Raw genomic sequence first — 24,843 nt, 5'->3', positions numbered from 1 at the left:
GAAAAGTCAATTTTGACAAAAGCTGTTAGGGTTACCGTAGGAACGTCCCAATGATCCCAAATTGTACTACCCACCCATGTGTCGTCACTAGTTACCACATCCACAAAGTCGTAAACCCCGCCCATTTCTACAAATGTTCTTCTTCACATGTGAATTTAAACCTAACCCAAACCTTAACCCTAACCTTAACCACACTACTAATCGTATACCTAACGCTAACCTTAAATTAACACAAAAAGCTAATTCTTGTTTTCATGAATCTCTACGATATAGCCAATTCTGACTTTGTGGTTGTGGTAACTAGTGACAACCCAGGCACAATATGCCGTATCTTTCTAGTATTGTCGCAATCAAAAACAACCCATGCATTTTACGTCAGTCAGGACGTTCTCTGATTGGATAGTTCATGCCGTAAACCGTTACGTTCAGAACGCATGTGAAGGTACGTAGTTAAACGTGTGTATTTTGTCTTCTGCATAGGAAAATGCTAAAATAATGTTGTTGACATGACTGTTTTGTCAGGGAAAATATCTCTACCAGACATGTTTCATTATTACACATCATACCTTATCTGTAGTTCTCTGACCTGCCAGGGTTAGTAGCTAACGTTAGCAAGTCAGCTGAACGCTAACTAGCTAGCTGCTATTGCTAGTTAACTGGAAAGCACATGGCAATAGCACATACAGTATTCAAGTTGGAACTATGATTAGTAGATAGTGTAAGCTGCAACTACCTACTGATCATGCTCTACCTACTGACCTACTGTCTTCTTCCCTTCCTTTGAATAGGGAGTTCTTGAGAATGGAATCCAAAAAGAAACCCTTTTCCCCTAAAGGTGGCAAGAACGTAATACAGAAAGGAAAAGGTAAGTTATACGTAAACAGTAGTGGTAGAAGTAATACTACTACTACTACTACTACTACTAATAATAATATTATACTTTTAAATATTGGTTTAATGATATGCTGGTAAAAAATAATGTGTAGGCCTAACTGACTAGCTACAAACTCTGTTCAGAAGGTACAGGTAAACCTGGGACTAAACCAACAGGTAAACCACCAGGGAAAAGGCCATTCAAACCACACAGTGGAGAAAAGGGCAAGAAGTTTGAGAAGACTGGAGGAAAGGGGGCTCCACAGAAATTCTTGAACAAAAAACCCACAGATGGAAATTTCACCAAAAAGCGAAAATTCACACCTGGAAAGGCCAAGGAAGAGGAAGGTATGAAATATGTACAACTGCCAATTATCAAACACACTTTTAATAGGCAACTTTTTGTAATGGCTTACTGAAAATGTTTAACAGTATTTCTTGAAATAGGCCTATGTCTTAGATTTCTGTCTGTTTGCTCAGGTTCCGAGGCCAAGAAACCCAAATGGGACGAGTTCAAACAGCAGAAGAAGGAGCTGAAACAGAACCGGCAGCAGACTGAAAAAAAGGAGAGTTATCAAATAGTGAGCAGAGCCAAGCAAGTGTGGGAGATGGTCAGAAGGTATGTTAAACCAGCTACTCTATTAGTTATTTACCAGCAGTCTTAACAAAACGTCCATTTTAGGATTAAGTTGCATATATTTATCAATCAAATGTATTTTATAAAGCCCTTTTTACATCAGCAGTTGTCACAAAATGCTATACTGATATCCAGTCTAAAACCCCAAAGAGCCACCAATGCAGATTCAGAAGCACGGTGGCTAGGAAAAACTCCATAGAAAGGTTGGAACTAGGGTTGAATGCCGGGAACCCGGTTACTGAGATATACCGGGATTTACCACCCAAAACCATTCCCTTTTCCCGGGATAAATAAGTGCGAGAAACTGGTAAATTATTTATATTTTTTATTTTTATTTCACCTTTATTTAACCAGGTAAACCAGTTGAGAACAAGTTCTCATTTACAACTGCGACCTGGCCAAGATAAAGCAAAGCAGTGCGATAAAAACAACAACACAGAGTTACATATGGGGTAAAACAAAACAAAATCAAAAATACAACAGAAATACAATTAATATACAGTGTGCAAATTTAGCAAGTTATGGAGGTAAGGCAATAAAATAGGCTATAGTGCAAAATAATTACAATTTAGTATTAACACTGGAATGATGTGCAAGAGATGATGTGCAAATAGAGATACTGAGGTACAAATGAGCAAAATAAATAACAATATAGGGATGAGGTAGTTGGGCGGGCTAATTTCAGCATGGCGTGAAATGGAACTGTTAAATGAATATATATATTATTATTTTTTCACCTTTATTTAACCAGGTAAGCCAGTTGAGAACAAGTTCTCATTTACAACTGCGACCTGGCCAAGATAAAGCAAAGCAGTGCAACACAGAGTTACATATGGGGTAAAACAAAACATAAAGTCAAAAATACAACAAAATATATATACAGTGTGTGCAAATGTAGCAAGTTAAGTTATATGCGATGTCTAAATCTGCCTTCTCTACGGCCTCTGCATGATGAATCAGCAACGCTCAGGGTGGGGACAGACAACCCATCTCAGTATGGAGCGCAGTTCACAATGCATGTAGACCTATCATCTCATGGTAACTTTTTTTTTCTTGTGACAGGTAGGCCTGCATTTGCTGCAGCACAGTCTATGTTACAGTAATATAAAGGCCGAATGCACGTCTAATTTACCCATCTCTGTCTGACTTTCAGGAGTCACCGTATTTTTTAATTGTAACGTTTTTTTTTTCTTCAGCTGCAGCTTTTTAAAACAGCCTATCACTCGAATATCGTTGCTTTAAATCAGTGCATGCACGAGCACGCTCTAACTCTATTCAAATTGAATCCAAAATAGATAATTGATTGATAGACATATTTACATTACATTTACGTCATTTAGCAGACGCTCTTATCCAGAGCGACTTACAAATAGGTGCATTCACCTTATAGCCAGTGGGATAACCACTTTACAATTTTTTTGGGGGGGGGGTAGAAGGATTACTTTATCCTATCCCAGGTATTCCTTAAAGAGGTGGGGTTTCAAATGTCTCTGGAAGGTATAGCCCTGTATATAGATGTCCTAGCCTACCTCTTTCAGGTAATACATTCAATGCAGTATTAGCCTTATATTTAGCTTATTAATGAGGGGTTATGCACAAACACTCTTTAGCTCTTGGAGTCCAATGCAGGAAAAGCTAGACTAGAATATTTTTCCAGCATTTCTTATACCAATAGACTATTCGAAGAGGGAAACAAGCTTTTGTTTTTTGAATGTTAAATACAGCAGCCAATAGAACTCACAGGTAGAAAGAAGTAAGGGAAGCGCTGCTAAGGTACACAATAGTAGATTTTGGTAGACAGAAGAAGCTCTTTGGTAAAAGGGGTACATTTGTCATCAAAAAGAAAGGAGGACCAAGGCACTCTTAATATAATTCATTAAAATGCCTTTATTTGTATGTTCAATGGAAACCAAGTTTAAAAACTCAGACGCGTTTCGGCTGCATGGCCATTGTCAGGGAGAACTCACGGGTAGTTTGAAAAGAAGAGCGAATGTGTGATGGCGGTGGGCTAGCAGTTATTTATTCAGACCCATAACCATTCAATCTTCGAAGTGAAAGGCTTCTGCATCTAATTCTAGTCGTTTACATTTACATCATTTAGCAGACGCTCTTATCCAGAGCGACTTACAAATTGGTGCATTCAACTTATGATAGCCAGTGGGGCAACCACTGTTTTTTAAATATATTTTTTATTGAGGGGGGGTGGGGGTAGAAGGATTACTTTATACTATTCCAGGTATTCCTTAAAGAGGTAGGGTTTCAGGTGTCTCCGGAAGGTGGTCAGTGACTCCGCTGTCCTGTCGTCGTGGGGGAGCTTGTTCCACCATTGGGGTGCCAGAGCAGCAAATAGCTTTGAGTGGGCTGAGCGGGAACTGTGATTATGTAGAGGTAGGGGAGCTAGCAGGCCAGAGGTGGATGAACGTAGTGCCCTCGTTTGGGTGTAGGGACTGATCAGAGCCTGAAGGTAAGGAGGTGCCGTTCCCCTCACAGCTCCGTAGGCAAGCACCATGGTCTTGTAGTAGATGCAAGCCTCAACTGGAAGCCAGTGGAGTGTGCGGAGGAGCGGGGTGACGTGAGAGAACTTGGGAAGGTTGAACACCAGACGGGCTGCAGCATTCTGGATAAGTTGTAGGAGTTTAATGGCACAGGCAGGGAGCCCAGCCAACAGTGAGTTGCAGTAATCCAGACGGGAGATGACAAGTGCCTGGATTAGGACCTGTGCCGCTTTCTGTGTAAGGTAGGGTCGTACTCTGCGAATGTTGTAGAGCATGAACCTGCAGGATCGGGTCACCGCTTTGATGTTAGCGGAGAACGACAGGGTGTTGTCCAGGGTCACGCCAAGGTTCTTTGCACTCTGGGAGGAGGACACAATGGAGTTGTCAACCGTGATGGCGAGATCATGGAGCGGGCAGTCCTTCCCCATGAGGAAGAGCAGCTCCGTCTTGCCGAGGTTCAGCTTGAGGTGGTGATCCGACATCCACGCTGATTTGTCTGCCAGACATGCAGAGATGCGATTTGCCACCTGGTTATCAGAAGGGGGAAAGGAGAAAATTATTTGTGTGTGTCTGCGTAGCAATGATAGGAGAGACCATGTGAGGATATGACAGAGCCAAGTAACTTAGTGTATAGAGAGAATAGGAGAGGGCCTAGAACTGAGCCCTGGGGGACACCAGTGGTGAGAGTACGTGGTGTGGAGACAGATTCTCGCCACGCCACCTGGTAGGAGCGACCTGTCAGGTAGGACGCAATCCAAGAGTGAGCAGTGCCGGAGATGCCCAACTCGGACAGGGTGGAGAGGAGGATCTGATGGTTCACAGTATCAAAGGCAGCGGATAGGTCTAGAAGGATAAGAGCAGAGGAGAGAGAGTTAGCTTTAGCAGTCCGAAGAGCCTCTGTGACACAGAGAAGAGCAGTCTCAGTTGAATGACCAGTCTTGAAACCTGACTGGTTTGGATCAAGAAGGTCATTCTGAGAGAGATAGCAGGAGAGTTGGCTAGAGACGGCACGCTCAAGAGTTTTGGAGAGAAAAGAAAGAAGGGATACTGGTCTGTAGTTGTTGACATCGGAGAGATCGAGTGTAGGTTTTTTGAGGAGGGGTGCAACTCTCGCTCTCTTGAAGACGGAAGGGACATGGCCAGCGGTCAAGGATGAGTTGATGAGCGAGGTGAGGGAGAATGTCTCCGGAAATGGCCTGGAGAAGAGAGGAGGGGATAGGGTCAAGCGGGCAGGTTGTTGGGCGGCCGGCCTTCACAAGTCGCAAGATTTCATCTGGAGAGAGAGGGGAGAAAGAAGTCAAAGCATAGGGTAGGCAAGTGTGAGCAGGACCAGGGGTGTCATTTGACTTCATAAATGAGGATCGGATGTCGTCAACCTTCATTTCAAAATGGTTGACGAAGTCATCCACAGAGAGGGAGGAGGAGGATTCAGCAGGGAGGAGAAGGTGGCAAAGAGCTTCCTAGGGTTAGAGGCAGAGGCTTGAAATGTAGTGGTAGAAAGTGGCTTTAGCTGCGGAAACAGAGGAAGAGAATGTAGAGAGGAGGGAGTGAAAAGATGACAGGTCCGCAGGGAGTCTAGTTTTCCTCCATTTCCCGGAGCACTCTTCTGTGAGCTCGCAATGAGTCGTCAAGCCACGGAGCAGGAGGGGAGGACCGAGCCAGCCGGGAGGATAGGGGACATAGAGAGTCAAAAGATGCAGAAAGGGAGGCGAGGAGGGTTGAGGAGGCAGACTCAGGAGATCGGAGGGAGAAGGATTTAGCAGAGGGAAGAGATGATAGGATGGAAGAGGAGAGAGTAGCGGGAGAGAGAGAACGAAGGTTGCGACGGCACATTACCATCTGAGTAGGGGCAGAGTGAGTAGTGTTGGAGGAGAGCGAGAGAGAAAAGGATACAAAGTAGTGGTCAGAGACTTGGAGGGGAGCTGCAGTGAGATTAGTAGAAGAACAGCATCTAATAAAGATGAGGTCAAGCGTATTGCCTGCCTTGTGAGTAGGGGGGACAGTGAGACGGTGAGGTCAAAAGAGAAAAGGAGTGGAAAGGAGGCAGAGAGAAATTAGTCAAATGCAGACGTAGGGAGGTTAAAGTCACCCAGAACTGTGAGGAGTGAGCCATCCCCAGGAAAGGAACTGATCAAGGCGTCAAGCTCATTGATGAACTCTCCAAGGAAACCTGGAGGGCGATAAATGACAAGGATGTTAAGCTTGAATGGGCTAGTGACTGTGACAGCATGGAATTCAAATGAGGAGATAGACAGATGGGTAAGGGGAAAAAGAGAGAATGTCCACTTGGGAGAGATGAGGATTCCTGTGCCACCACCACACTGACCAGATGCTTTCGGGGTATGCGAGAACACGTGGTCAGACGAGGAAAGAGCAGTAGGAGTAGCAGTGTTTTCTGTGGTAATCCATGTTTCCGTCAGTGCCAAGAAGTCGAGGGACTGGAGGGTAGCGTAGGCTGAGATGAACTCTGCCTTGTTGGCCGCAGAACAGCAGTTCCAGAGGCTGCCAGAGACCTGGAACTCCACGTGGGTCGTGCGCGCAGGGACCACCAGATTAGTGGCAACAGCCACGTGGTGTGAAGCGTTTGTATGGCATGTGCAGAGAGGAGAGAACAGGGATAGACAGACACATAGATGACAGGCTACAATAATGCAAAGGAGATCGGAATGAAATGATCTAAACATCTGGGAAAGCGAGAGAGCGGGGCCTCCCTCACTTACGTTTCACTGAAACACTCAAATATAACTCTCCCAACTTCCACTTTAGAAATTATAATTGTTGTAAACTACAGTGGTTCAATGTTTTCTAGGAATAGACTCTAACTTAGTTTATTCAGCTAGCTAACTTGGTACAGGGCACCGAATCCTATGACGCCAAAGCCAACTAGCATGCCAGCCTCCAATAACACGGTTTAGCACCAATACTCGGTTACAACAAACCACCAGTGTGTTAACACGCCAAGCAGATCATTCGTGTCCGTATCTAATGTTGTGTAAAGTTTTGGTTTTGTTTTGACAGTTTGAGTGAGTAGGTCGTCAATTTATTCAGCCAGTTAGTTAGCTAGAATAGTTAGTATACTAGCTAGCCATTGCTCTCTGCCAACGAACTAACCCCTCCTCCCACGGCACGAACACACAGAGAGCCAAGCTAATGTTAACTAGTCACCCATGTCCCGAATTGCCTTGAACGACTCTGGTTACCAGTATGTAAAATAATAACTTACCCTTAGTAGCTACTGTTAGCCAGTTACGTGCAAAGCTAGCCACTGAATCGATTCAGCCAGTTCGCGTCTGTCCCAACGGAGAGAAAGCGTCTCCAAATATTAAAGCTAGGTCGTTCCAGCTATTGTTTAGTTAGCTATCCAGGTAGCAACCAGCTAGCTACATTTCGAGTACAGTAGCTACTAATTACCTAACGTTAACGCTTCAGATAATGAGGTTAGAAAAACAGCTGAATGGTAGGTAGCTAACTGGCATAATTACAGGTACTCTTAAGCGTGAAATAACATTGGAAACAACTATTCACAGTTGCTAGTAGTTACCAGTAGCTACCCACTAGCTAGCTAGCTTTATTGGTCCAGGTAGTGAGTTAGCTAGCCTTGTGCTTCACCGGGCTCAGCCGAATACAATACTTACCTACAATAATTACCTACAATAACTACCTACCTACATTCTAAATACATGGTTTAAGCTTTACTCGACACCATATAAGCCAAGCTTACCTCCCGCCAGAGAGAGAGACAACCTCACCCGATGCTGTCGTTTGCAGGACAGTCCTGCAAACTGTCCTATATTATTCAAGGATGTCATTAGAATTATGAAGATATGGACAACGAAACTTATTTCATTTATCTGTTGAAAGCGAGGAAGGAATGACGCAACAATAGAGAGAAAGTGGAGGTAGGCTAATAACATTGGAGGAAATATTATGAAAGATATGCGTCTGCCTACTAATTATACAAATAGTCCCTATTTTTAAAAAAATCACATTCGCTAGCCTATACTTGTAACTTTTTAGGCCGCATGTCCTGCATCAGAATCGCATGTTCTCTCCCTACTTTATCATGGTTTGAACGATGTGAGTAATTCCAGTCCATATTAAACAGTTTAATAGAGTACAGTAATACAGTTCACACAAGATTAGCCTACTGGAACTAGTTTTATTTACTTAGCCAAGAGAGCATATAGCTAGCTACATCTATGGGCTTTTATGTTTTTCTGTTGTGCATAATGTACAGTAGCCTATATCATATATGTATTGGATAACGGCACAATCATTTGGGCTTTGGCTCATTAAATGTCTTTAATGTATGGCTCATAAAATATATTTAATGTATGGCTCAGGTAGCATCAGGCTTGAATTTTCTATCAAAGCTCTAATCAAATCCAGACACCGGCTTATTTACAGTGAGGGAAAAAAGTACTTGATCCCCTGCTGATTTTGTACGTTTGCCCACTGACAAAGAAATGATCAGATTATAATTTTAAATGTAGGTTTATTTGAACAGTGAGAGACAGAATAACAACAACAAAATCCAGAAAAACACATGTCAAAAATGTTATAAATTGATTTGCATTTTAATGAGGGAAATAAGTATTTGACCCCTCTGCAAAACATGACTTAGTACTTGGTGGCAAAACCCTTGTTGGCAATCACAGAGGTCAGACGTTTCTTGTAGTTGGCCACCAGGTTTGCACACATCTCAGGAGGGATTTTGTCCCACTCCTCTTTGCAGATCTTCTCCAAGTCATTAAGGTTTCGAGGCTGACGTTTGGCAACTCGAACCTTGAGCTCCCTCCACAGATTTTCTATGGGATTAAGGTCTGGAGACTGGCTAGGCCACTCCAGGACCTTAATGCGTTTCTTCTTGCGGTCCTCTGTAGCTCAGCTGGTAGAGCACGGCGCTTGTAACGCCAAGGTAGTGGGTTCGATCCCCGGGACCACCCATACACAAAAATGTATGCACGCATGACTGTAAGTCGCTTTGGATAAAAGCGTCTGCTAAATGGCATATTATTATTATTATTATTATTAAGGTAGTGGGTTCGATCCCCGGGACCACCCATACACAAAAAAAATGTATGCACGCATGACTGTAAGTCGCTTTGGATAAAAGCGTCTGCTAAATGGCATATTATTATTATGTTCTATGGGCTTAAGGTCTGGAGACTGGCTAGGCCACTCCAGGACCTTAATGTGCTTCTTCTTGAGCCACTCCTTTGTTGCCTTGGCCGTGTGTTTTGGGTCATTGTCATGCTGGAATACCCATCCACGACCCATTTTCAATGCCCTGGCTGAGGGAAGGAGGTTCTCACCCAAGATTTGACGGTACATGGCCCCGTCCATCGACCCTTTGATGCAGTGAAGTTGTCCTGTCCCCTTAGCAGAAAAACACCCCCAAAGCATAATGTTTCCACCTCCATGTTTGACGGTGGGGATGGTGTTCTTGGGGTCATAGGCAGCATTCCTCCTCCTCCAAACACGGCAAGTTGAGTTGATGCCAAAGAGCTCCATTTTGGTCTCATCTGACCACAGCACTTTCACCCAGTTATCATCTGAATCATTCAGATGTTCATTGGCAAACTTCAGACGGAACACAGATGTGCTTTCTTGAGCAGGGGGACCTTGCGGGCGCTGCAGGATTTCAGTCCTTCACGGCATAATGTGTTACCAATTGTTTTCTTGGTGACTATGGTCCCAGCTGCCTAGAGATCATTGACAAGATCCTCCCGTGTAGTTCTGGGCTGATTCCTCACCGTTCTCATGATCATTGCAACTCCACGAGGTGAGATCTTGCATGGAGCCCCAGGCCGAGGGAGATTGACAGTTATTTTGTGTTTCTTCCATTTGCGAATAATCGCACCAACTGTTGTCACCTTCTCACCAAGCTGCTTGGCGATGGTCTTGTAGCCCATTCCAGCCTTGTGTAGGTCTACAATCTTGTCCCTGACATCCTTGGAGAGCTCTTTGGTCTTGGCCATGGTGGAGAGTTTGGAATCTGATTGATTGCTTCTGTGGACAGGTGTCTTTTATACAGGTAACAAGCTGAGATTAGGAGCACTCCCTTTAAGAGTGTGTTCCTAATCTCAGCTCGTTAATTGTATAAAAGACACCTGGGAGCCAGAAATCTTTCTGATTGAGAGGGGGTCAAATACTTATTTCCCTCATTAATATGCAAATCAATTTATAACATTTTTGACATGCGTTTTTCTGGATTTTTTTGTTGTTATTCTGTCTCTCACTGTTCAAATAAACCTACCATTAAAATTATAGACTGATCATTTCTTTGTCAGTGGGCAAACGTACAAAATCAGCAGGGGATCAAATACTTTTTTCCCTCACTGTATATGCTTTATAATGCTTTTGAATAACACTTCTGGTTTTGGCGGGAAATACTGGGTTACCCTGGAGAAAAGTAATTTGTTCTCGGGATAGAACATTTGTAAAATACCAGGGATATATTCAACCTTAGCAGGAACTTAGGAAAAAACCTAGAGAGGAACCAGGCTCAGAGGGGTGGCTAGTCCTCTTCTGGCTGTGCCTGGTACGTGGCCATTCTTCAAGCCATTTTAAACGTTCATAGATGACCAGTAGGGCCAAATGAAAACCACAGTGGTTATAGAGGGTGCAATAGTTCAACACCTCAGGACTAAATGTAATTTGGCAACAGCAACATTTAGACATGTATTTATTATGTGTCCCTCTTTTTCAACACAGGAAAGATTGCGACAAAGAGAAGAGGATCAAACTCATGAAAGAGCTTCAAGAACTTGTTAAAGGAAAGATAAAAACAGTGAGTACAGTCTAACATTTACACTGCTGAAAGGCGCCATTCGAATCTATAATTTACTGTAGATTGTGCATTGTCAATCATGACAATGTACGAATTGAGAGCATGGCACAATGGAGAATTTGCCATCCACTGAAATGATTGGACTGACAATGACTGTCAATACTTGAGTACAATAAAACAATTGAGCACAATAGAATTGTTCAAATTAGTTTTCAGTGCATGACATCCAAATGCTCAAGTTTGCAGATAAAGATTAAATCGTATTGTTCTTCTTTTTCAGATAGCATTTGCTCACGACTCCACCAGAGTCCTCCAGTGTTTCATCCAGTTTGGGAACGACAAGCAAAGACAGGAGGTTTTTGATGAACTCAAAGGTCAGTGGTTTGTTCTGTTGTTCTAATATTCTGTTGTTGTTCTCTGAATATTGTCAGTAGCTTTTGTCATGTCAATCACAATGCTCTGTATCTCAATGATGTTATTATTTTCTGTAGGTGATATGGTCGAGCTGAGTAAATCAAAGTATGCCAGAAATATTGTGAAGAAGTTTTTAATGTATGGGTAAGTATGCCTTTTTCTTCCTCAGACATTTTGCTTGTACATAGTCGTCACACTAGCAGTAGATGTATTATTTCCATATCATCCGATCTTATGTTGATAGCATTAGATCCTAGCAGGAAAGCCGGCCAAAATATAGTAAAAACAATAAATGGGTCATCTTGTTGAATAAATCACAGAATTGTAAATCTTAGTATGTACATGATTCAACAGTAATCCTTTGTGCTCGCATGCCAATATCATTTCAAAATTGTAGTGCTGCTTGATCTGATCTGTGGTTGAATTCCCTGATCATTTGTTTAGGAGGCATTGAAATAGGAATTGAAGTAAATTATTCAAAACTTCACTCATTGTAATCCTGACCTTTGCTGAAGATACAAGTTGTTTCAAGTATAATCTAATTCATGGCTCCGATTATTAAAGGATGGGGAAATGTTATCCCGTTATGAAGGCATATCTTGTAGGATGAATATAAAGGTCAGCATTTGATTGATTGGTTTACATTGTGAACACTCATCTCTGTATTTCCTGGCATCTTCCATGTGTAAGATTTGGAGAATGATATCCGGGGAGAAAGTTCAAGTCATATTCATCTCTGTATTGAGTCTCTCTACTCACTACTAGTTTATCTGACATGCAGTGATGTTACATCTTGAAGAAGTAATCCTGACATGGGTTTCTGAATGAAAATCTGACGTCAGGTGTGTGTGTCATTTGTCCCACAGGAATAAAGAGCAGGTTGCGGGTGTGATGGTGGGCTTCAAGGGGAAAGTGAGGCAGATGCTGCGTCACTCGGAAGCGTCGTCGGTGGTGGAATACGCTTACAACGACAAGGCCATCCTCTCCCAGAGACTCATGCTCACTGAGGAGCTCTACGGAACCACATTCCAAGTCTTCAAGGTCGGGACACATCCCACACCTCTCCCACTAGCACAGTGTAATAGTGTAGTTCTAAGAGTCGAGAAACTGCCCTCATACACCCCTTCTCTCATAATCCAGTCTTTCTGATTGCTTGTCTCTGTGAATATCGCCTGGAGTGGATGTTATGCAGAATGTTACTGACAGTTGGCGTGTTTGTTCACAGTCGGCAGTGTGCCCCACGCTAGAGAAGGTGCTGGAGGCGAACCCGGACAAGGTTAATGGCATTTTGGAGGAGATGAAGCAGATCCTTACCCCCATGACCACAAAGTGGGTATTATTGCGCACACACACACACCTCTAACCCTTCCATCTCCACAAGAGAAACAGAAAATTAATCAAAATACTGCTTTTGATTTCTGTCCATGTTCTCTTCTCCCACAGAGAGGCTGTGATCAAACATTCTCTGGTGCACAAAGTGTTTCTGGACTTTTTCCTGCATGCCCCAGCCAAACAGAGGACTGTAAGTAAAACCACCAATGGCTGTATAATAATAATAATAATATGCCATTTAGCAGACGCTTTTATCCAAAGCGACTTACAGTCATGCGTGCATACATTTTTGTGTATGGGTGGTCCCGGGGATCGAACCCACTACCTTGGCGTTACAAGCGCCGTGCTCTACCAGCTGAGCTACAGAGTACCACATAAATGACTGAGCAAATCCTACCATTTTTCTAATACCATTTTGATCATGTGACTTCACAGGAAATGATTGAGTCAATAAGGGAGTCTGTGGTGTATATGGCCCACACCCACGATGGAGCTAGAGTAGCAATGCACTGCCTGTGGCATGGGACACCTAAGGTGAGTATTCACTCGGGCCTTATAGAGAGGTGAGCCTCACCAACCACAGACTAGTGTGTGTTCTTTTGTATGTATAGTGATTTATTTGTTCCATCTTTCAGGACAGAAAAGTCATCATTAAAACCATGAAGACATACATGGAGAAGTTTGCAATGGTACTCAAGACAACAACAAACAGACAATATTTGATTGCCGCAGTCAGACATGCAAATATGTAAATGTGAGTGACTGACTGATTGGTCTGTTGGTTTTCTGTCCAGGGAGAGTATGCGTTCTTAGTCCTCATTGCTGCCTTTGACTGCATAGACGACACCAAGCTAGTGAAGCAGGCCGTCCTATCAGAGATTCTTGCTTCCCTGCCTGATGTCATCACTAATAAGAATGGAAAGAAAGTGCTGCTGTACCTGCTCAGCCCGCGAGACCCCGCCCACCTGTTACCTGAAATCATCCAGGTGCTGGAGAAGGGGGACGGGAACGCCCACAGGTGAGTCCTGCCACCACCTACCAATCATTCTAAAGGCGTCAGGTTGCTTCAGTTCGGCTGGCGCCTAGCTGAACTCGGCTAGGTGAATCGAACAAGTGTGCTCACATACTCGCTTAAAAGTCCTTCACTTGAAAAACAAGAAAAAAGCGGCAATACTATTGTTTGTCCAGTATACTCTTCCTCAAAATAGTCAGAATTATCTAAGATAACTCAAGAACTCTGTCATAAATTTTACATCTAACTAAACTGTTTGGCGCAATATTACTCAATAATTTTTTTTGCATGAAAACAAGTCATTTGTCATTGAATGACAGACTTTGAAGTATCCCTACTGTTGACAAATCACAATCGAAGGGGCGTAGACTTCGGCTACCGACTCGGCTACCGACTTCGGCTACCGACTTCGGCTACTGACTTCGGCTTGCCTCGAGAGAAATGTGTGTGCCTGAACAGCCAAATAATCCTTACCGAAGTCCAAAACCAACAATAATATATGCACAAACCTTTCCGAACTGTTTTGGCTGGGAAGCATGCGGACGCCTTAACCAGCTAGCTAGATTAGAACAAAGGAAGGGTAACTGTCCAAACCTACCCGAGAGTCATTTCTTAACATGCCTAAATTGCTATTTTGAACCCAATTGGATAGAAAAGATGAAAGAAATGCCATCTATGTGTCATGCTTTTCATAGCCTGCACTTTAAATGGTCTCCATCTGACCCTCTGTCCCTTTAGTAAGAAGGATGTTGCCCTTCGCCGGAAGGAGCTCCGGGAGGCGGTGTCTCCGCACCTGATTCAGCACCTGTGTGACCACGCCCGCACCATGGCAATGAACAAGGCCTCCAGTGTCACCGTTAGCGACATTCTGGGGTCCGCTATTGGGGACCTGCGTCCTGCCATGGAGGCTGTGGCTGAGCTGGCTGCTGACGACTTCACACCAGGAGGAGTGGAGGGGCAGGTGAGGAGGGGTCAGAGGCATGATGTGTCTGTCATATTAAAGTAGCAGAATGAATGTGTGTCATAGGTGAGAGTTGCACTTGGTTTTGAAGTCTCCATTGGGTTTGCTTCTTCAATCTGTTTGGTCAACTGCAGGATGATTGTCCAGGCTTGGTATCGGGAACACTTGGAGGGCAAAATCTGTTTCTCTCTCCTGTCCCCTAGCAAGAGCATGGTATTCATTGTGAACATGTTTTCCATGTCTGTGTCCTGTCCTCTAGCTACACATGGCTGAGCACCCTGCTGGGCATCTGGTGCTCAAGTGGCTGATCGAACAAGACAGCAAGATGAAGGAGGCCGGGAGAGAAGGTATGACTGTCTGCACAAATATCACCTGTAGGGCTGACCGTACATATGACCTCACAAATACACTCCCCTACGTACAGTGGGGAAAAAAAGTATTTAGTCAGCCAACAATTGTGCAAGTTCTCCCACTTAAAAAGATGAGAGGCCTGTAATTTTCATCATAGGTACACGTCAACTATGACAGACAAATTGAGGAAAAAAAATCCAGAAAATCACATTGTAGGAATTTTCATGAATTTAATTGCAAATGATGGTGGAAAATAAGTATTTGGTCACCTACAAACAAGCAAGATTTCTGGCTCTCACAGACCTGTAACTTCTTCTTTAAGAGGCTCCTCTGTCCTCCACTCGTTACCTGTATTAATGGCACCTGTTTGAACTTGTTATCAGTATAAAAGACACCTGTCCACAACCTCAAACAGTCACACTCCAAACTCCACTATGGCCAAGACCAAAGAGCTGTCAAAGGACACCAGAAACAAAATTGTAGACCTGCACCAGGCTGGGAAGACTGAATCTGCAATAGGTAAGCAGCTTGGTTTGAATAAATCAACTGTGGGAGCAATTATTAGGAAATGGAAGACATACAAGACCACTGATAATCTCCCTCGATCTGGGGCGCCACGCAAGATCTCACCCCGTGGGGTCTTGCTTCTTCAATCTGTTTGGTCAACTGCAGGATGATTGTCCAGGCTTGGTATCGGGAACACTTGGAGGGCAAAATCTGTTTCTCTCTCCTGTCCCCTAGCAAGAGCATGGTATTCATTGTGAATAATGTAGGGCCCTATACAATCCATTTTTTATAAAATAATGTTTTGTTTGGGGGGGGTTCTACTAAACTAACATATAGAATTGGTTTAAAATGGTCATACCAACGATCATTTAGCTATTTTGATTCAGAATTTTAGGACCCCTTTAGGTGTAAAAGTGTATATACAGTGGGGAAAACAATTATTTAGTCAGCCACCAATTGTGCAAGTTCTCCCACTTAAAAAGATGAGAGAGGCCTGTAATTTTCATCATAGGTACACGTCAACTATGACAGACAAATTGAGAGAGAAAAATCCAGAAAATCACATTGTAGGATTTTTAATGAATTTATTTGCAAATTATGGTGGAAAATAAGTATTTGGTCACCTAAAAACAAGCAAGATTTCTGGCTCTCACAGACCTGTAACTTCTTCTTTAAGAGGCTCCTCTGTCCTCCACTCGTTACCTGTATTAATGGCACCTGTTTGAACTTGTTATCAGTATAAAAGACACCTGTCCACAACCTCAAACAGTCACACTCCAAACTCCACTATGGCCAAGACCAAAGAGCTGTCAAAAGACACCAGAAACAAAATTGTAGACCTGCACCAGGCTGGGAAGACTGAATCTGCAATAGGTAAGCAGCTTGGTTTGAAGAAATCAACTGTGGGAGCAATTATTAGGAAATGGAAGACATACAAGACCACTGATAATCTCCCTCGATCTGGGGCTCCATGCAAGATCTCACCCCGTGGGGTCAAAATGATCACAATAACCGTGAGCAAAAATCCCAGAACCACACGGGGGGACCTAGTGAATGACCTGCAGAGAGCTGGGACCAAAGTAACAAAGCCTACCATCAGTAACACACTACGCCGCCAGGGACTCACATCCTGCAGTGCCAGACGTGTCCCCCTGCTTAAGCCAGTACATGTCCAGGCCCGTCTGAAGTTTGCTAGAGTGCATTTGGATGATCCAGAAGAGGATTGGGAGAATGTCATATGGTCAGATGAAACCAAAATATAACAAAGAACACCATACCTACTGTGAAGCATGGGGGTGGAAACATCATGCTTTGGGGCTGTTTTTCTGCAAAGGGACCAGGACGACTGATCCGTGTAAAGGAAAGAATGAATGGGGCCATGTATCGTGAGATTTTGAGTGAAAACCTCCTTCCATCAGCAAGGGCATTGAAGATGAAACGTGGCTGGGTCTTTCAGCATGACAATGATCCCAAACACACCGCCCGGGCAACGAAGGAGTGGCTTCGTAAGAAGCATTTCAAGGTCCTGGAGTGGCCTAGCCAGTCTCCAGATCTCAACCCCATAGAAAATCTTTGGAGGGAGTTGAAAGTCTGTGTTGCCCAGCGACAGCCCCAAAACATCACTGCTCTAGAGGAGATCTGCATGGAGGAATGGGCCAAAATACCAGCAACAGTGTGTGAAAACCTTGTGAAGACTTACAGAAAACGTTTGACCTGTGTCATTGCCAACAAAGGGTATATAACAAAGTATTGAGAAACTTTTGTTACGGACCAAATACTTATTTTCCACCATAATTTGCAAATAAATTAATTATAAATCCTACAATGTGATTTTCTGGATTTTTTTTTCTCATTTTGTCTGTCATAGTTGACGTGTACCTATGCTGAAAATTACAGGCCTCTCTCATCTTTTTAAGTGGGACAACTTGCACAATTGGTGGCTGACTAAATACTTTTTTTCCCCACTGTGTGTGTGTATATATATATATATATATATATATATATATATATATATATTTGATGAAACATTTAAATTAGGCCTTGCTGCTATTAGCCCATATAAATGCATTGAATAACAGATTCATATATAGGAAAAACAGATAATCAAAAGGAAGTTTGTTTTAAAGTGTCTGAATCAAAAGGAAGTTTTTTTTAAGTGTCTGTCCTATATATGAGGATCCTGATTTTTTTATTTTTACCCATATAAAAAAAAGGGCACCAAACTACTTCCATATACAGTGCATTCTGAAAGTATTCAGACCACTTTACTTTTTTCAAATTTTGTTACGTTAAAGCCTTACTAAAATTGATTAAATTGGTTTAAAAAAAACGGATATCACATTTATCACAACCCTGGCTACTTGGTTGAAGCAAGTTTGGCAGCGATTACAGCCTCGAGTCTTCTTGGGTATGACGCTACAAGCTTGGCACACCTGTATTTGGGGAGTTTCTCCCATTTTCTCTGCAGACCCTCTCTGGAGAGCGTCGCTGCACAGCTATTTTCAGGTCTCTCCATCAATCAAATGTACTTATAAAGCCCTTTTTACATCAGCAGATGTGACAAAGTGCAATACAGAAACCCAGCCTAAAACCCCAAACAGCAAGCAATGCTGATGTAGAAGTACGGTGGCTAGGAAAAACTCCCTAGAAAGGCAGAAACCTAGAGAGGAACCAGGCTCTGAGGGGTGGCCAGTCCCCTTCTGGCTGTGCAGGGTGGAGATTATAGCAGTAAATGGCCATTAAGGCCAGATTTTTCTCCAAGATGGTCAAACATTAATAGATGACCAGCAGGGTCAAATAATAATCACAGTGGTTGTACAGGTTGCAACTGGTCAGTACATCAGGAGTAAATGTCACTTGGCTTTTCATAGCCGGGCATTTAGAGGTTGAAATAGCAGGTGCGGTAGAGCGAGTTGGAAACAGCAGGTTTGGGACAAGGTAGCACGTCCGGTGGACAGGTCAGGGTTCCATAGCAGCAGGCAGAAAAGTTGCAACTGGAGCAGCAGCACGACCAGGTGGACTGGGGACAGCAAGGAGTCATCAAGCCAGGTAGTCCTGAGGCATGGTCCTAGGGCTCAGGTCCTCCGGGAAGGGAGGGAAAGGGAGAGGGAGCATACTTAAATTCACACAGGACAACGGTTAAGACAGGAGAATAACACCAAATATATCAGACTGACCCTAGCCCCCCGGCACATAGGCATAGAGACTGGAGGCTGAGACATCTCCAAAGATGTTCGATCTGGCTGGGCCACTCAGACATTCAGAGACTTGTCCCGAAGCCACTCCTGTGTTGTCTTGTTGGAAGGTGAACCTTCACCCCAGTCTGAGGTCCTGAGCGCTCTGGAGCAGGTTTTCATGAACATTCTCTCTGTACTTTGCTCCGTTCATCTTCCCTCGATCGTGACAAGTTTCCTAGTCCCTGCCGCTGAAAAACATCCCCAGAGCATGATGCTGCCACCACCATGCTTCACCGTATGGATGGTGCTAGGTTTCCTCCTGATGTGACGCTTGGCATTCAGGCCAAAGAGTTCAATCTTGGCTTTATCAGACCAGAGAATCTTGTTTCTCATGGTCTGAGAGTCTTCAGGTGTCTTTTGGTAAACTCCAAGCGGGCTGTCATTTGCCTTTTACTGAGGAGTGGCTTCCGTCTGGCCACTACCATAAAGGCCTGATTGGTTGAGTGCTGCAGAGATGGTTGTCCTTCTGGAAGGTTCTCCCATCTCTACAGAGGAACTCTGGAGCTCTGTCAATGCTGCAGAAATCTTTTGGTACCCTTCCCCAGATCTGTGCCTCTACACAATCTTGTCTCGGAGCTCTACGGACAATTCCTTCAACCTCATGGCTTGGTTTTTGCTCTGACATGCACTGTCAACTGTGGGTCCTTATATAGACAGGTGTGTGCCTTTCCAAATCATGTCCAATCAATTGTATTTACCACAGATGGACTCCAATTAAGTTGTAGAAACATCTCAAAGATGATCAATGGAAACACAATTGAGCACAATTTTGAGTCTCATAGCAAAGGGTCTGAATACTTATGTAAATAAGGTATTTCTGTTTTGTATTTTTTATAACTTTGCACACATTTCTAAAAACCTGTTTACGCTTTGTCATTTGTCATTGTGTGTAGATTGATGAGGGGAAACAAATAGTTTAATCCATTTTAGAATAAGGCTGTAACGTAACAAAATGTGCACTGTATACTTCCATACATTTTAACTGGTACCGGGCTACCTTCAGACGAGTCCCATTATGCTTTTGGGGGTTGTAGACGGAGAACGCCACCGTGTTGGTGAGAGTCATCTTTCCATAGAGTGGTCATATTAGTTTTATAGGCCAAACCGTTCGGACATTAGACGTTTTCATGAGAAGACCGATTTTCGGGATGTCTCAAGGTCTGACAAACACTGCTGTAGCTCGGTCACCTTCCACCGCAGATGCGGAAGGCAGCCATGCAGTGGATTGAGACGCAGCCCTATCTCTAGCTGAAGCAGACAGATTTTAATGGGGATTGTTTTTATTCTACTTATTAGATTTCCGCTGGGGCACGGACAAGCGACTAGGGGGTTAATAGAAAAACTCCAAAATTGTCCACAACAATGCTTAAACCACATCAGGAGACCACTTTTGAGGTCTGAGAAAAATAGAAGACTTTTTGGTTGTAGTTACCCTTTAATGCAAGTGCACCAACAAGAGACCGTTAATTGGTTAGCAGTGTATCTGTAGCGCTCATGTGATTGCAGAGTTTGCAAAATAAATGGCCACTGGATTGATGCAAATAATCATGACATCATTCTGCCAGGTAGGCTACTCTGTCGTTAACATTTACTTATGAAGGTTTTTGGGAAAGCCTTTCCATCTCTACCAGAAGAAGGTTGTTATTAGCATCATCGGTAGCTAATGGATACATTGTAGGCATATGCGCGCACCGCACACACAGGTATTCCTGTGCAGTTTCAGAAAGTTGCAGGAAAATACAAATCACTTATGCATTTTGTTCATGTCTTATGATTAACTTGGGCAAATTAATGCATTTTCTAATAAGTTCAATACATTTATGAATTTTGTTGAATTCCGTTTTAATGTCTGGATTCCATCCACGTTCTCCAACGCAGATTTTGTAGCGCCCTAATAATGATGAGTGAGAAAGTTAGATATGTCATACCCCCCAAAAAATGCTAACCCTCCCCTGTTATTGGTAATGGGGTCATGATCTTGGTGCCTCCTTTAACTTTATCACTCATTATTAGGTACGATTCATTCATAATTATCCGTAATCATGGTAGCTTTCACATTAATGTAGAAGTGTTCAGAAACATTGACAAAGAAAGTGACTCCAAAATGACACTACATTATTTTACCATTAATTTCTATTGGGCACAACATAGGTTGTAGTCACAAGGTTTGTAGTCACAAGCTTGATGTAGTCATTGTGTCCTATGAATATGGGACAAAGTACTAAACTTTGGACTACTTTAATACACATAAGTGAATTTGTCCAAATACTTATGACACCTTCAAATGGGGGGACTAGATGCATACAAGTGCTTTCATTTCTAAACGGTAATACCGATATGTATGAAAATAACCTCAAATAAAAGGTGACATTCTGTACTGCCTCATGAAACATTTGATATCAAATCCAAAATGCTTGAGTATAGCGCCAAATTAAAAGTTTTAGCTTCACTGTCCATATATAAATACGTAGGGGAGTCTGAGACAATACGAACATGGCTGTAGACGTGTCCGTTTGGACCTGGGACTCTATCCTGTATCCCCCTGAACATTACATTTTTGTAATTTAGCAGACGCTCTTATCCAGAGCGACTTAGTTAGTGAGTGCATACACTTTTCATACTCTATTGTGATTCTGTATCTTCCTGACCATGACTGCCATGTCTCTACAGAGCGTTTCTCCAGGGTTCTGTTGGACAAGGTGGGGATGGACAAGCTAAAGACGTGGGCTGCAGTGAACCGTGGGGCTATCGTGCTCTGCTGGTGAGTACCTCTACACTGTTAGATCTAATTCCTCTAACCTGTCACAAACTGTAGCACAATAGACAAATACTGCAAAGCAAGCAAACTGGTGCTTAACAACAACAACAAAAAATAGAAATGATACCAGCTCCTTCCTATGAATTGGAAAAAGTCCCACCATTTGAACTTTGAACTTATCCCTATTTACAATCCAATCCTTGCAAAACTTGTAAACCAGGGATTGGAACCGGTTCAGGGAACAGAAACGGGGACCAGTTTTTTTTAACGAGGAACAGAATCGCGAACGAAAGTGATCTATACTGTTCCAAAACAGAACTGTTATTTGAAAACCATGGGAACTGGTTAATAACGTTATTTTACGTTCCATTTTTTTCTCCAATCCAACAAAACATAAAGTGACCGATGCCAAGCTCTCACTCTGTCACTAAGAAACGTATTCCAGTGTCTGCCTGCCGACTGGAATTCTTTGCCTGTCCATGTGTAGGCAACCCGCCCCTCCCCCGCCGAAGCATAGTCTAGTAGCCTATTGACGTTACAAGCTTGATTCAGAAATTAGGGAGAGATTTTTAATTAGAGAAGAATGGATTAACCTTTTCAATGCTAATTAAGGATTCTATAGTTATGTTTCACATTGGATTTATTAACTACAAAAAGGTAAGACGTGTTCTGCACACAGAAGTTTGTTTGCTAGCTGGTCCAAAGTTAAGCCAAATCTGAAGATTAGACATTCAATGTTCTTTCATAGAAGCCGCTCCTCTGTAGGTATAATTGTGGGCCTAATACAGATAATGCAAACCAGATGCCCAGCGCTTCAAGCCAAGCGTACTCCTCCACCCTCTCACTCTCTCCCCACCCGCAATATTTGTCGCATCTCGCGCCCTACACTCGTCTGTCCAAAGCATGGAAATAGCTTGCCTGCTCCATAGCGAGCTGGTCTATCTGAAGTCATTTAATGTCAAGCTAAATGTTTTAAAATCTGAGGTTTAAAAAGGAACAGAAAGGAAAGATATAAACCGTTATATATTTTGGTTCGAGCCGGTTCAGAACTTTCTTTTGCTGGTCGGAACAGTGGAACGGAAATAAATAATGGTTTTGTTCAGAAAGAAACAACCCCTGTTGTAAACAGATTGAAACTAGAAGTGCTTTGAAATGTTTACCATGACAGCGAAACTCACTGAGCCATGAAAATGGTAATTGAACTTAGGCCAAACACTTCAGGAATACAAAACACCATCTTTAACATGAAAAGACTAAGCTTAAAGTTATTTGTCTTAATTTAAACATTTAAATCTTCCCATCACTATGGATTTTCTGCTTGTCATATCATCCTAGCTGTTGCCAGTGAAATTGAGTGTAAAGTGAGAACAGGCAGGCGTCAGCTGGGGGTTAAGCATGTCTTACAGGGCGGCTGTGTTTGTATTCATTCTCCATATCACTCGGTGACGTGGGTGAGAAAGGGGCGGGCTGTTCGGCACAGCTGCCCATTGTGAAACAGCAACACAAGCAGTAGAGTACGCTTCCTCAATTCCTTTGCTTTCATTTTCTTCTCTCGTCTCTCTGCCTCTCTTCTCTTCCTCCAGTCCCTCTATCCACTCTTGTGCTGTGCCACTGTCCCGCCTCCTCCTGCCATGTCTTTGTGCCCATTGTCCTTCTGTAATCTCTCTAAGACTTTAAGCAGTGAGAGATTTGTCTGATTCAGTCTATACAGTCCACATTTGACATTTATAGCTGTAGTCTGCCATATCAAATCAGTTTTTGTCCTAGGATTTTTTTCCAGCAGCGGTAGCAGTTAGCGGGGGGGTGGGGGCATATATCTATACATCTACATTACAAAACATTTTGTATTTTTTGCAGTGGCGGCCACGATTTAGCAGTGGCGGTGCATCGCTGGTAAATGCATATAGGGGAAGCACTGCAAATTATTTGATTTAATGCTAGATGTTCACTAATTTCTTCACTATTAATATCCCAAAAATTGTTTGACTTGGTTAACTTGGTATGGGTAGAAATGTTTACTAACCAGTAAGAGATGAAAGGAAGGCATTTGTTTTGAAATGTGGGATATGTGTAAAGGTTACCTTCACCAACATATCTGTTATTTTATTTTTTTACAGTCTCCTGAACAGTGCAGACGAGAGTGTTGCAGAGGAGATTAGGGGGGCATTGAAGGCCTACGCTCCAGAACTACAGAAGATCCAGAACTGTAAAGGAGTGGAAGTTCTTTTGGAGAAACTGGCCTGATTTGTATTTCATGATGTCTAACCTACTCAGAGACAGTCCACCCACTACTGTGACCTCTCACCAACTGGAGTAACAGGTTTTCATTACAACAGGTTTATCTGCTAAAATTACTTCAGAGGACGCTTACTTGTACTGCATTTATGTTGTCCAAATAATTCCGATGTGCTTGTTTGTAAAGCCGTGGTGCAAGTATTTAGATGTAAAAGACACAGAAATACTGGCAGACAGTGTTTTTGTATAATTTTGTAACTGACCTGTATTTTTGAGTTGTACTAGCTGACTGAGGAACCAGAATAAACTAAAATAAAAAAAATATTTAGTGCACAATAATAAAAATGTTGATTGGTACACTATTTTTGTGTGAAACTATCAATTGCCAATGAATTTGTCAGTAAGCAAATGTCATAGATGCATTCTTTCATATATAAATCCAGCCATAAATGCATTAATGTTAACCCTGATAGGGAGCCTCAGTCCGTAACCTTTATGCCACATTAAGTCACCAATCTGTGGCCCGGCCTGTCAGACTGCTCGTAGCCTATTCATCTGTGAAGGAAGCAGAAGCCTGCATGCTCACTAGCAAATTCATTTAGTGGGCCCTGCTTAGATTCCATCTGTCCAGGTCTCTGTGATTTGGACGGACCCAGTCAGCCGAGAAACAGCTTTTTCCTTCAAGGCCCAGCATTCTTCTCATCAGTTTAGAGCATTATCAATGGCTGCCTGTGTGGCCACTATTTGAGAGATTTAGTCACATTGTAGTCGTCAGTCTGACTTGCACTACTTTTGAGGATTCTTTTGAGATGACCAGTGGAGACAATTTGGCCGTTAGGCAATCAAAAAAACATCTGAGCTGTGCTGTCATGTTATTTTGATGGTCTTTCTCTTTAGCAAAAGGTCCAAAGTTCAAGCTAAAGTCTGCTTTCTGCTAAGTGGAAATACATTAGCAATGTCTGGGTGGCTGGTGAACATTGTGGATGACAACATAGAGAAGCGAGAGGTTTTTTACTCTGCCCAAAATCTGTCCATGAAAATAAGCCCATGAAGTAAGGACATTTTTGTATGGCGTGTCAGATTTGGTCAACCAAAAATGTGTACTTGCTAATTTGCTCGAATAGAAGTTCCGTAATCGTTAGGTTATGAATGCACTGATATAAGTGGACGGACGTGGCATTTCCGCAACAACAAAAAAACGACACTATCGGAGTTGTGCCTGTTGGCATAGAGAGGGGA

At 42.9% G+C, this 24,843-nt stretch overlaps 1 protein-coding gene across 4 annotated transcripts; it reads left to right on the top strand.

Annotated features, from left to right (window-relative positions):
- The first annotated feature begins 420 nt into the window (after positions 1-420).
- Positions 421-23,966, top strand: pum3 (pumilio RNA-binding family member 3). Of its 4 annotated transcripts, none has more exons than XM_084160475.1 (17): positions 421-442; positions 789-865; positions 1,051-1,221; positions 1,354-1,492; positions 10,723-10,798; positions 11,079-11,172; positions 11,290-11,356; positions 12,079-12,253; positions 12,438-12,541; positions 12,656-12,734; positions 12,980-13,078; positions 13,180-13,233; positions 13,339-13,562; positions 14,295-14,517; positions 14,777-14,864; positions 21,282-21,372; positions 23,487-23,966. In XM_084160475.1, the coding sequence occupies exons 2-17, from the start codon at positions 802-804 to the stop codon at positions 23,611-23,613; spliced, it is 1,875 nt and encodes a 624-aa protein (XP_084016601.1). In that variant the 5' UTR covers positions 421-442; positions 789-801; the 3' UTR covers positions 23,614-23,966. The 4 variants fall into 4 exon arrangements, with proteins under 4 accessions (XP_084016601.1, XP_084016599.1, XP_084016602.1 ...); XM_084160473.1 differs by having other exon boundaries at positions 1,018-1,221; XM_084160476.1 differs by having other exon boundaries at positions 428-456.
- Positions 23,967-24,843: the final 877 nt, after the last annotated feature.

Source organism: Coregonus lavaretus (genome assembly GCF_964263955.1).
Source record: "Coregonus lavaretus genome assembly, chromosome: 4".
Taxonomy (NCBI): Eukaryota; Metazoa; Chordata; class Actinopteri; order Salmoniformes; family Salmonidae; genus Coregonus; species Coregonus lavaretus.
The sequence above is the reverse complement of the archived record's forward strand: the minus strand, read 5'-3'. Positions and strand labels throughout refer to the sequence as shown.

Excerpts from the sequence above, each read along its gene's own strand:
- pum3 (XM_084160473.1), top strand. The coding sequence starts at position 802 with ATGGAATCCAAAAAGAAACCCTTTTCCCCTAAAGGTGGCAAGAACGTA. Across the intron at positions 10,799-11,078 it reads TTAAAGGAAAGATAAAAACA|ATAGCATTTGCTCACGACTC; the intron begins GTGAGTACAGTC and ends CTTCTTTTTCAG. Across the intron at positions 12,542-12,655 it reads CTTACCCCCATGACCACAAA|AGAGGCTGTGATCAAACATT; the intron begins GTGGGTATTATT and ends CTTCTCCCACAG.